Source organism: Ambystoma mexicanum, chromosome 11 (assembly GCF_040938575.1).
Source record: "Ambystoma mexicanum isolate Mex_15411 chromosome 11, UKY_AmexF1_1, whole genome shotgun sequence".
Taxonomy (NCBI): domain Eukaryota; kingdom Metazoa; phylum Chordata; class Amphibia; order Caudata; family Ambystomatidae; genus Ambystoma; species Ambystoma mexicanum.
The window spans coordinates 30,689,482-30,702,283 of NC_090934.1; the positions used below are offsets into that span (position 1 = coordinate 30,689,482).

General features: G+C 47.0%; 1 protein-coding gene across 2 annotated transcripts in view; it reads right to left on the bottom strand.

Moving 5' to 3' along the window:
* The window catches only part of LOC138503029 (zinc finger and BTB domain-containing protein 8A-like), a 65,971-nt gene extending 57,867 nt beyond the window's left edge, over positions 1–8,104 (bottom strand). Inside the window, exons 1-2 of one of the 2 annotated variants that reach the window (XM_069622465.1) lie at positions 7,906–8,104; positions 3,773–4,704 (exon numbers count right to left, since the gene is read on the bottom strand). In XM_069622465.1, the coding sequence (XP_069478566.1) occupies positions 3,773–4,676 (904 nt within the window). In that variant the 5' untranslated portion in view covers positions 4,677–4,704; positions 7,906–8,104. Of the gene's footprint in view, positions 1–3,772; positions 4,705–7,524; positions 7,682–7,905 lie in introns of those variants that run through there. The other variant, XM_069622466.1, reaches the window with a different exon arrangement.
* Positions 8,105–12,802: the final 4,698 nt, after the last annotated feature.

Below are 12,802 nucleotides of genomic sequence, written 5' to 3' on the forward strand. Positions count from 1 at the left end.
ATTGACAGTACTGACTGTTTCTGTGACTTTCTTAGTCACCGTAAGTATAGCAGCAGTTTGCAAGAATGAAAGATCGATGTAATTGTTTGTAGCCCCGGAATCAATCATCGCCTGAGTCTGAATGTTAGAACCGTGGAAGCATAATTGCACTGAAATGGCGATGGGAGCAGAAGGAGTAGTTTTACTGGAGCCCAATTTGAAACTCGGCACAGGGACTCCTACTGATGCCGAGTCTTGGCGTTTCCCGGACGCCTATTTGGCTTTTTTGGGCAAGAAACCAATAAATATTCAGCAGACCCACAATACATGCAGAGATTGTTTTTGCGTCTGTTTTCCCTTTCCGCACTTGAAAGGCGACCATCTATGGCCCCTATCTGCATGGGCCTGGGATTGCTGGGTGCCACCACTGGAGACTCAGAACATACCATTGGTGGCAGAAACGGTTTCTTTTCTCCTTTACGGGCATTTCTGCAAGCATCTATTTGTAATATAAGATCCATGAGTTCTGTAAATCCTGCAGGTACCACTGGAACAGTAGAAAGAGCATCTTTAAGTTCCTCAGACAGCCCTTTGTAAAAGACTGCAGCTTTCTTTTCCTCAGGCCAACTCGTTTCAGCTGTTAGCTGATTGAATCTGGCCAAATAGGACAATAGGGGTTGGCTCCCTTGCTGAAGACTCAACAACTCCAGGTCATTGGCTTGTGTAGCATATCGCATGTCGAAAACCTTGCTCATAGCTTCTAATAAAGCATCACAGTCGTAGAATAACAGACTGTTGTTTTCTAACAGCGGCTTGGCCCACGCCGCAGCTGTGCCACCCAAGTATGATAGAACAAATACCGCTTTGGTAGCTAAATCTAGAAATGAACTAGGCCGACAACAAAAAATGTAAGCAGCACTGATTAACGAATGTACGATAAGCTTTAGGTTCGCCAGTGAACCTCTCGGGAGGAGCCAGGGTAAATACAGTAGGCATCAGCACTTGTACTGATTCCCGTGGAGGTAGTAACGACCCTGAACTAGAAGCGCTGGCTGCAGGGATATCACTTCCCTGAATTGGAGGAGAACGCATTGCATCTTGCAGGACATCCATGCGATGACGCAATGTATCCTGGGCAGTTATCATTTTATTTCATAGATCCGCTATCAACCGTGTTAGGGCTTCCAAGGGATCTACCACCTCCATTGCTACGGCTTCTGATTCTGACATGCCGCCCTTAATTCACTAGAGCATAAACAAGAGTGTATTATACCAACAAAGGATACAGGTGGAAGATAACATGAAAGGATACAATATGGATCCGAATTCTTTCTTCTTAACCTTCACAGAAGTATCCTCAAGGAAGAATCCTTTCCCTTGATTACACCCACTGCCCGATGTAAACACACGGACAGAGCGAGGAATCAATTGAAAGGATGAGTAACTACGCACACTCTCCAATCTATATACAAGAAAATATAAGGTAAGTAATAATTACCTTCAGCTGACCTCACTTAATCCCACTATTTCCACACTAACCTTGTAGGAGTAGTCTGCTGAATTGACAAGGTGAACTTTGATGCTCGAGATGAATCCAACCACAAACAAACAAGGAAGGGGGAAGTTAGTAGGCTTGTAGTGCGTTATTCACCCTTGCTTGAACTTGGAAAACAAATATAATCCCATCTGGGATACAGAATTGATGGAGCTGAGCGACTGTATGTTTTTGGACAAGAAATAACTGAATGTACTGAAAATTCAACTCCCGCAACTCAGAGTGTAATTCTATCATGGAATGTTATTTTGCGTTTGGAAACACACTGCAGCGGACAGGTGCTAAGAAGTTTCACCTTACTTCTGATAAGGGCAGGACACCTCCGTGACTGGTATTGAAGAAATTGGTTGATGAAGGAATAAGGCGGCAAACCTCCGCGAGATGCAACAACCGGCTTTGTTTCTCCCATCTGCTCTAAGAGACGATCAGCCATACTCTAGCTTCAGAAGAAATGTGAAAAACTGGCTCTGGACCAATGACACCTGCTAAACTGTTCCCTTACTCTTGACACCGGTTTTCTATATGTAAATATCCTGAAATGTGTACTATCTTGAAATCTGCATTCCTTGACTATTTTGACTCGTCCTGTTAATATTGCTATATTATGTAAGGTATCAACTGTATGTAACTAAGCTTAAGTATTCTTTTCACTGCTGCGCCCGGCTACCCCAGGGTTTTGAGCGGATTATCAAATAATAAACTAAAAAGTGCCTCAAGGCACAGAAATGTATGCGTGGAGAAAAGGTCCGGAACCCAGACCTTGTGAAACAAGAAATACTCAAAAGTAGTCTGAGAAATGGTAGTAGCTTAAGAAAACAGGGCTGAAGGACGTGGTCTCAGAAAGTCAGACCGCAAACAGGAAACAAAGTAGCAACAATCAGAAGGGCGGGGTGCTTAGAGGAAAGGACCTAAATACGTGCCAAAAGCATGTGACTGATGTGCCCCAAACGCGATCATGTGACTTTAGGTGCTGGAATGCAATGCCATTTAGCCGCGAGTTTGGAAAATAGACTCTACCTGTTATAGAACGGTCTTGCTGCCGTTTTAAAAGCATACAGATTCCTGATACCATATGCAACAGGTGAGTGAGGCATGACAATAGTATAGTGAGCGGAGGTTGTGGGGGGGAAACTCCTGCAGCTCCCGTAAAAATAAGTAAATAAAAAGGGCCCTGTGGCGCCGGTTATGGATCACGGAAGAGCAAGGGAACTGGCGCGGCAGGTACACAGGGTGAAGAAGAAGGTAAGTGGGTGAAGAAGAAGGTAAGTGGGATTTGTTTTCTGTTGGGGGTGTGTCATGGGCAGGGGCTATGGGAAGAAGGATAGAAGCCCCCTAAGCCTGGGGACTTTTATCATGCTGGGTTCTGGCGAGAAGTGGGTTTCAGGTTACATAATACCAGTGGAGTAACTTTGCTGAAAATGTTGGGGGGGGCATGACATCATTTTGGTGGTAGCGAGTTCTGGACCAACCCCAATTAAAATGTATGGTGATGATGATCTCTCGGAAAGGCGTTTGTAATGACACATGCTTTAATGAGTGCAGCGATTCAGTATGAGGGCGTCCGTAAAGCACCATCTCACAAAGGTATGTTTCGGAGCACACATCCAAATGCATAAGGAAGTTCTCTATTCTTAGCTCTTGGTCCGAATCATTCTAAGACCTTGTGCCAAACATGGACACTTATTCCCCCACTTAGCAATTGGTGACCAAACAGCCGTTACTGATATTTTTGGACTGACAATTTAGTGGCATCTGTAGAACGTAAATAGCATGGATCTTTTGAATAGGTGGATTTAAAGGTCCCTGTGAATGGTAGGCGGGGCTCTGAACTGGAACCAGTTTTTAAAGGCTGGCAATGAAGGGCTTCTAGAATGAGGGGTGTGAGCCCGAGCCCCCACGCCCCACCTTCTGTTAGTTTTGCTGCTGCATTTTTAACAACATGCAGCTTTTTTGCTGATTCTGTGTTTGCGCCTCACTATAGGTTTAAGCTTTGGTGAATATCACTGAGAATCTATAGACATCATCATTCAGTACTTGTAAGGACTTAGCTAATGAGACCCGTTTTCTCCCAGATTCTCTTGCTTCATGTTCAGAGGCAGGTAAACAGTTACTGGGGTTAGATTACTTCTCTTTGGGCTTTTATTGCTACCAACTCTTTACTTTGCAAACTGACCTATAAAAGAAGACATTTTGACATGAAACAGTGTCATTGGGAGTAGGAAAATGGGTGCTATTTACCTTCACCGTAGCCTCCCATGACGCTTACCACTGCACTGTACGCATCGGCTAACATCATATGGCTGGCCATGGGAGGGTCCTGCTCCTCCTTCCCAATCTCATGGCGCTGTGGAGCGTCAGTTTGAGCTGGTTCATCATCTTCATCGATCTCTATGATGACTCTAGCAGGAGAGGTAGTGTCACTTGGAGGCAGAGCTTTCGAGCTTCCAGGGCCACCTCCGGGTGTTCTGGGGTTGGACAGATCAGTGTCTTGAAAGGGTGGCCGCCCTACCTGCCGCCTTGACTTTCTGAGAGGGCCCCACTTTCTGATCTGCTGGTCTACATACGGCGGCTGCTGTTGGGCGATTATTTGGGAGGACAGCTGACCGGCATGGTGGTCCCAAGAACTGGAACTCACAATAAATTCTCCTTGATCGGGAGCTGGCTGGTGGTGTGGGGGGCTGTTTTCAACTTTCCAGCCAGTGTTGTACAGCCTCTCCTCCTGGCTGTTCTTTTCCTGGTTTGAGTAGAAGCCATCTTGTTCTTTTTCATTGATGTCTAATGAGGAATTGATGAAGGTCTTGCAGGCACCAATGATATCGGTCATTTGCAGATAGCTGGCTGCGGACATGACTTCAATGACAGTTTGACCATTAAGGGAGAGTTTTCCTGTATATATGAAGTCCAGAATAACATGGAAAGTCTCAGGGGAAAATACTTCAAATGTTGCAGTGGTCGGCTGACATGGCTCCCTTGAACTCTGGGACAGAAGCATCTTGAAATATCCACTACTGGCAAACAACACATTTCGATGAGCTTTAAAAGACTTTCCCTGGATCACGATATGGCAGTCGCAAAATAAATCCTGCCGGCGCTGCTCGTTCAGCTGTTGCAGGAGACGCGAGTGATGGGAGGAAATCTCCATTCCACCGGACGATAGACACGCCACACTGCTGCAAAGAGAAAGGGAGAATGAATCACTTTGCCACATGAAACAGCTTCTACCAGCGCACATGCCAATATAAACTCCCCAAAGTCATATGTGGCAGGGCAGGAGAGGGAAAGGTGTTTGTGAGCCTCTGGAGACCAGGAAAAGCCATCCAATTAATGCTGACCCCACAGGTCAGCTGTCAGAAACCTTTGGCTCTTCAAATGTTTTGGACTACAACTCCTGTGCGCCTCCTCCATAGACTATGCCGGCTAGGGCTGATGGGATTTGTAGTCCAAAACAATCTGTAGAGCGAAAGGTTGCAGACCCCTTCAATAGGCAGTATACGGCTGATCCTCTCTGTTCGTCCCAGTCTCAGTGCCCAGACCAACCCCATGCCACCACCAACTCTGGGGGAATCACTGCCAGAGCCCTAATACAGACTGTTATGGTCTGCAAGCTTTACAGATCTCAGAAGAAAACGAGAGAGGATTTGAAGACACTTTGCGCAAGTATGGTTGTGCTATTACTCGCTTATCTCCATTAGAGTGAAGACTGTCTTCCAAATGGACAGAAATGGTGGTGGGATCCTGCAAACCACAGACATGAAGACCAATAGATGCAGGCACTCAGCTGGTCAGCATCACTGTGGGGGTGGCCACCATGAAAGGGCTGTTTGTCTTCAAGATGACTTCATGCACAAATAAAACAATTGTGAATAATAATGAGCTGCACCTGACATCCATGAACGGAGTCAGGGGGACATCTGGGGAGAAGGCAAGATTAGTAATCAATATCAATTCTTGCAATCCCTTTGGACGAACACAGTAGACACAACAGAAGGAGAAAGAAAAAGGAGGACAACAGGGAAAGGTTGGAGCTAGAGAGAGAAAAGATCTGGGGCGGAGGGGTGGTAGAAGAGAAGTTGAAGTCCAGTTAGGGACAGGTTGGAACTGGAGGAAGGAGGGAAAGAGAAAGGAACACCCAAGAAGTGGGTGAATGAGAAGTAGGAGGAATAGAGAAAAGAAAAGGTGTGAAAGGACGAAGAAGACTCCACGAGAGGGTGTGGGTTGGGGCGAAGAACTGCCCGGACGAGGAGAGGGGAAGAAGGAACAATAAGAGTGAGAAGGAAAGGCAGCGTCTTGAGGACACCTGTCAGATTTAGAGTTCTCAAGCAGGTAACTTTCCCTGGCCTGCTGGAGGCTTTAGTCCATATCCTGACATGGGCCAGTAGAATAGTAAGGAAAGCGGGAGCGGCAGGTCTTGCTGGTACACTATGGGCATCATCACGAGTTGGGTGGCATCCCGGCTGTATTTCCGCCAGCGCTAATAGCACTACCACCACCCGGCCCGGCGCTATTAGCGCAGGTTTACGGGTTTGGCGGAACGGTAATCCCCCGTTCGGGAATTCCCCATTGTACTCAATGGGGAATTATCAGCACCATTTATTTATTGACATTTTTAAAGCGCGCAGCAGCCCTTAGGCATCGTGGGGCTGTTACAGAAAGACCTGCTGGTTACATAGGATAAGTTACATGGCAGTCATTGGTTGCAGTACATAGTAAGCAATGGTTACACAGTACAGTTTACACAGGAAGGTGGTTACATGATCATCTTAGGACACAGACTATATGGAGATTATAAATGCATGCAGTGGAGGCTAGGTAAACAGAGTGGTCTTGACGGATTTGCTTTTTTTTTTTTGGTGTATGAGAAAACCTTTACAAAAGAAGAGTATTAAAAATTCAGATTTTGTACAAAAAGCAGTTTTTCCTGCATATTTAAGAATACAGCAAAAGGGGGAAATAACAAGGTAAAATAAACTAATGACGGATTTGCACCCCATCGTCATTAAATGCCCCCGCCGCCATTGGCGCATTTAATGGGCAAAGCCTGGCTGCCGCGCCTTCTCCCGCGATGCCAGCTCCGCTGAGCCCTTGACAGACTCCCCTGAGCTGATGTGGCGGGGGCTAATGCTGCCCTGGGAGGTGTGGCACCCCAGGCGGTCACCCGGCTCGCAATGCCCCTAAGGCCGACTCTGCATGGCAGCGCCGGTTCTGGAATGGTTCCATGGTTTTGTGAAATCCCCCGCTGAAATGGTTTCTCTTGCTCCCCCATAGGTCACCCCATCTAGCTGCGACGTGTGGGGTTCCGCAAGGCTTGAGGTCCTGCCTTGAAGCCATCGGGAAATACATCATCACACCAGACATGAGAAAGCCACCCAGTCCAGTTTTCGAAAGGAATTCGGGGATTTGTAGTGCTGCATTTAAAAGAATTCAACAGGGAAAAAAGGGACTGGATGGCTTTCTCACACATGGAACTGGGAAACTATGGGAGGTCTGAGAGCTAGCAGCTCTCGATGTAACAATCCTGAGTGAATTCCCATCTTAACTTGACATTCCAGAGTAAGATGTTGGCTCCTAAGGCTTTAAATGCATTTTTGAATAAATCATTCCTCCAAGTTTAATATATGAAACGTGCCTAGTGAAATCTATGATTTCACTGTGCATTTTTCACAAATGTGTTTTGCACTACACCTCCCATAAACTCCGACTATATGCTACGCTGGCTAGCGCTGATGGGAGTTGTAGTACAGAAGATCTTGCACGCTAAAGTTGGATAGATGCCATTGGGCGCGTCTTCGGACCAGATTACCCTGGACAGGTGTTTCCCATTCCCGCAAAAGGGCTGTGGGCGTACGGCATAGACACTGAAAACGGACCAGCGCCTCAGCAAATGCTGCTGCCGTTTACCATCCGCGGGAAGCCAGCCCAGGCACACCTGGCAGGCTCTACGGCATAGACACTAAAAACGGACCAGCGCCTCAGCAGATGCTGCCATTTACCATCCGCGGGAAGCCAACCCAGGCACGCCTGGTGGGCTCTACCAGGACTTGTGCTTCCCGAGTCTCCTGGAAAGGCTGCGGTGCTCCGCAAAAGGCCGCAGTCGTCCCGCCCGCGTGCTCTCTGAGGCGGTACAGGCGCTTAGACCTCACTGAGGGCGGATGGGTAGGGGCCATTCCAAGATGGCGGCCGGTCAGGGGGCGTTACTGCTCACAGCCGTGTGCGGACTCTCGAGTCCCGGCAACGCCCGCGCTCCAGAGGGAGGCTCTGAGAGACAGGTCCTGGTCCCGCCTTTTCTCTTCGTTTTCTGTCAGACACCTGAAAGCCTCCCCCGCCTGTGCGTTACCCCGAAACCTACCCTCCTCCACCCGCGCCGAACTCACCCGCAGCCTGCAGCTCACCCGACGGCATCAGACGCGGCGGCACCGGATGGATGGCTCATGTGTGTGGGGCTGGCACGCCCGAGGGCCAGACACCATTTCCGGGCGCTGCTTTCCCGCCTTTAGAGAGATGGCGCGGCACGTGCGGCTCGCGCGCTCAGCCAGGGCACGACGGCCTCTGTGAGAGGATGACACATGGCTCCCGAGGAGAGGCACCGAACGCTTCGACGTCTCCGAGCGACTGCTGCCCCAAAGACCTACACACACCGTTCACGACGAGGCGGGGGCGGGAAAATGTTCACCCTGGAGCAGCCAAGCCCTTCCTGTCGGGCAAAAATGCTGTTATAAATCTCTTTCCATATGAGGTCATGTCACCCCCACCTCCCTACTCTCCCACAAAGGGCGGGGAAGATGTATTTACTCGTTTTTAAAAATAACGAATCGCACCAAAAAAAACTGCTTTAAGAGCTGGAGAGGTATCATGCCGACCCACCTAACTTACATGCCAACATTCTCTAAATGGACTATATGCTTCTGCTTTGAGGAGCAAAATGCATTGCGTACCTCTCAACTTGTGCTTTTAGAGGGTCACACCTGCCTTGGCATCAGGTTGATCACCCGCCAAGCCCATTGCATGTCCATAGATGTCAATGTGCTCACCTGCCAAAAACCATTCTCTTTTTCACCCGCCTTGAGGCTGGAAAAGGTTGAGCGGTATGGTGTTGTGTCTGAGAGGCAAAACATTCTTTACCTGGAGTGGTTTTGTAACGCTTCTGCTCAAGGGACCAATATGAGGTCAGGAGCCGAAAGGGGACCCAACATCCATTTCAGACAGCCCAGGCATGCTACATGGGAGCAAGGGACCAACAACACAAGAGGTGGGACCAGCAGAGAACGACACAGCCCTAGGGGCCACCAGGAAACCCATCTCTTGAGGTGGGACCAGCAGACAACGACAAAGCCCTAGGGGCGACCAGGAGACCCATCTCAAAGCTTTAGTGGGCATAGACCATCTTGAGCCAATAGAAGAGCAGAGAGCAAACAATGCCATTGACCACATGGCATGGCTGCCTGGCTGGAGGAAAAAGGAGACTGCAAAGGGCCCAGACTAAGGGCTCTTATGAAGACTTCCTGTGGAAATTCCAGCCCACTAGGAGAGAGAAGGGATTAGTTTAGATGGATATTGGCATAGGGAGGCAACTGATTCAGGTGCCCAATAGGAAGAGAACCTTCTAGTCAGTAAGAGGTCGTCTATAAAAAGCCATCAGTAAATCAGCAGTGAGAGGTGTTTGGGTTCGGTCAGGAGTGGAGAAGAAAGACCAGGGAGGTGTGTGCAGCAGGTAGAGGGGGATTTGGAGGAGTCTTGGTGTGTTATGAAAGAGTGAAGGTAAAGTGTTGGAATTGAGAAGGAAGTACCATATTTTTTTTAAAAAATATTGCTTGGAGCTGAGAGAATGATTGAGGATACTTTAGGAAGGATATTAGGAGAGAATATGGGGAGTTGAGATATGAAGTATAATGAAGAACAAAGTGAGAGATGGGGATATGAGGGTGGAGAAGAGTGAGATGAGGGTGATGGAGATAGGAGCATGAGTGTTGGATACTGAGGGGTAGAAAAGCAAGGGGAAAGAAGTGTGGAATATTGATAGGGTAGAAAAATGGAAAGACTCATAATGGGTTATCAGACCATCCCTGATTAGTTCATTTAGAAAGTCCAAAAGACAGAAAAGGCTACAACCTTTGGGGCCCTTTTAGTAGGGTCTACTTAGATAGTATGACCCTGGCAGTGTTGAAGCTGCATTTGTGAAGACCATGTGAGAGTTGGGAAGTGGGCGCCCCTGCAAGGTCAAGGGAATAGCTTACAGGGACACCTCTAGATTTGGAGCCCCAATTGCCTTTTTCTTGTCTGGATTATTTTACCATGAAAACTGAAAGTATTTATTGGCCATTTGATTTGAGAATCACAGATTAAATACGTCACAGATTAAATACGTCAATCCCCGATAGGAACAACCCCCATATGCTAACAGGTAAAATAATGTCAGTATTCAATATAAAAAAGAAAAGCAAGCACAGGGTTCAGCGGTATCGGTGTTGGGAGGTGGGACAGAGGTGGGTACAAGACTATTCGTTTCCCTTTCATTCAATCCACCTTTGCCTTTACAATCCCTTCTTGTATTGCTACTTTATGTTCTATGTCCCCCCACATTGACTTATCTAGAATTTAATCTTTAAACATGGGGGAGTGGGGTCCGTGCCATCTAATGCATAGCCAGCACATCACTTGCAATAATAAATCCCTGATTAAAGAATTTGATGTCACTTTTCCTGCTTTTGGTCATGTTACAAGCCCTAATATTAATTTGTCAGAGTTGGCCAGTTCAACTACACAAGCTGCTTTGAGAACCACAACGCATCAGACCAGAAAGCTTCCACATTTGGGCAGACCCAAATCACTTGAAAGAAGGAGGCCCATGTCCCTCTAATATGAGTGTGGATTGTGCTGGGTCTATTTAGTTCTTCAGCACTGGTGCGATGTACATCCAATGCAGAATGTTATAATGGAGCTGTTTGAATTAACATTATGGGATACCTTTTTGAGATCAAGGCAAATCGTACCTCAGTCTTCTCTGAAAATTCGTTTCTACATTAGCTTTCCACTGTCCCATAGTGCATTCTCTTCATTGTATACAAACACCCATAAATGGCTGGGATTGTAAAACATTTCCCCTTTGGGCACGCCATTGGGTTACACACTGCAGTTGAGAGGACAGATGATATCTTTAAAATCTGGTACCCTCACCAGCTTCAAATCTGTACTGTAAAGACTTAGGGGCTACTGTACTCTTTCTCTGTTTGTTCAAAAGTGTATTCTGCTCTTTTAGCACAGGCACGTAGTCCGCTACACCCTCAAAATTATGTAACAACCATGCCAATGTAACCACCTTGTACAAGGCTACATAGCAAAACATGGATATTGGGAAGTTACTGCAAAGCTCCACGAGCTGCTCAACCTGCTAGCTTCTCTGTTGATTTTGTGGCTAAACTATTCACTTGTGTCATGGAGATACAGATTCCCTGATAGGTGAATGTGGTAGACACCCCATAGATTAAAAATGGGGGAATTATATCTTATCTTTTTTCAGGAAAAGAAGGAAAAAGAGAGCTTTAAGTTAATTTTGAATTCTGAGCACAGACCAAAGTTTTCAGTCTTTTCTAATACTGCTGGAGTGGTATTTGAAAGATCCACCAGAAATAGGAGTGTCATCGGTGTACATTGCTGTCACATATTCCCTGCCCGAAACTGATTGCTGGAAATATCCTAGCCGTATGACCAATGCACACATATGCGGGTACAGAGGACATCATTGACACCTCCCAACACCATTTCGCCTGTCTTCATCCTATTTATTGGCTCACAATAAGATAACCTAACTAAATATAGGAACTTGAGACCAATGTTCGTAACTTCAAGCTTCACAAATAGAAATTCCCAGAAGTTCAAGTCAAGCGCCTTTTCTTTGTCAAGAGGCAATGACTAATTTGTCTTACTTTTCTTCCACTTCCCAGATCCTGTGCAGATTAAGAATTGTGCTGTACCCTAGCACAAATCCATCCTGATCTGTATTAATGGAAGTAGCGTTTGCATTTTCTGGGATAGCAGTTTTATCATGAATTTTCAGTCCACATGCATCAGGCTCTTTCAGTCTCAGTTCAGCAGGAAAAGTGAATGGAAGCCAGCATTGGTGTGCTGCTGTTTCAGGCGCAACAAGATGAAAGCAAAGCATTGGAAATTTTCTGGTGATATCACATACTTTACTCTGTTGCCCAGCAATTCCTTTTCTGAGTTGTGTCCTTGCTTTGTGCTCTTCTATCCTCACTACTCTGTAATTGAGAAAGACGTGCCATCTCTATTTTGCATTGAGGCACATTACAACTATAGGTCTGCCTTATGTGCCACAGAGCAAGTATCATCTAGCTCCACATTTAGCATGAAACACACCTCAATACACCTGCACGTGTCCTTTATAAATAAAGCATCCCCAAAAGTATCCACTACAATGCTGATGTCCCAGCGTGAACCCATCACTATCGCCATCCAGGGGGAGATTACCCAAGTCATATATTATAGGGGCCAAATCTATGTAAATGTGCCTCACTCATAAGTATGTAATTGGTGCATACATGTAGCCCATAACCCAGAAATAGCAGGAAAGCTGCTTATCTTGGGTGGATGGGTCTGCACAAATCCACAATCTCACGTTCTTGTAAAAGTCTCTTGTGAGAGTCTTTAGCCCTTTTTTCAGAGACCTACCCAGCCTCGACTTCAACTGAAAACTTTTATTGGTGACTGTAAAGTCTCTCGCTCACCTCCACTGCCCAGGTTAACCTGGAGGAGCACCCGATAGGGAGGAGAGTCCTCGAGATTACAGCAGCCTCCCTGGTGCTCTGGTCACCGCAGCAGCCCAGCCCAACATCACCCCTGCCTCCCGGGCTGCGTAGTGGACCCTTCCCACTGCCAGGCAGACCACAAGAACTCCCTGGGCCGTTGCTAGCAGAATAAGCCCTGGTTTGAGTACGATTCTGGGGCCCCCAGATGCTGCAAACAATGCTCAACTGATCTTGGCATACGTAGCCCAGTCGTCATAATCAAAGTGACTCCGCGCTCGGGAGCTATTTGAGCTACTGTATTTGGTTTGAGATGAAATCTGTCACAGCAAGCAGATCCTGTCAAAAGTGAAGACTACAGGAGTGGATGTGCTCAGAGATGTTTATTTTGACCCAAAAGCAACTGCAATGCTGAAGGAATGGAAGACACTTGTGCAGAGGGTGGCGTCCTGTACAAGGAAAGTAAAGTTGTGGACCGGCTACAACATCGCTTGGCGTTGCAGCAGAGATT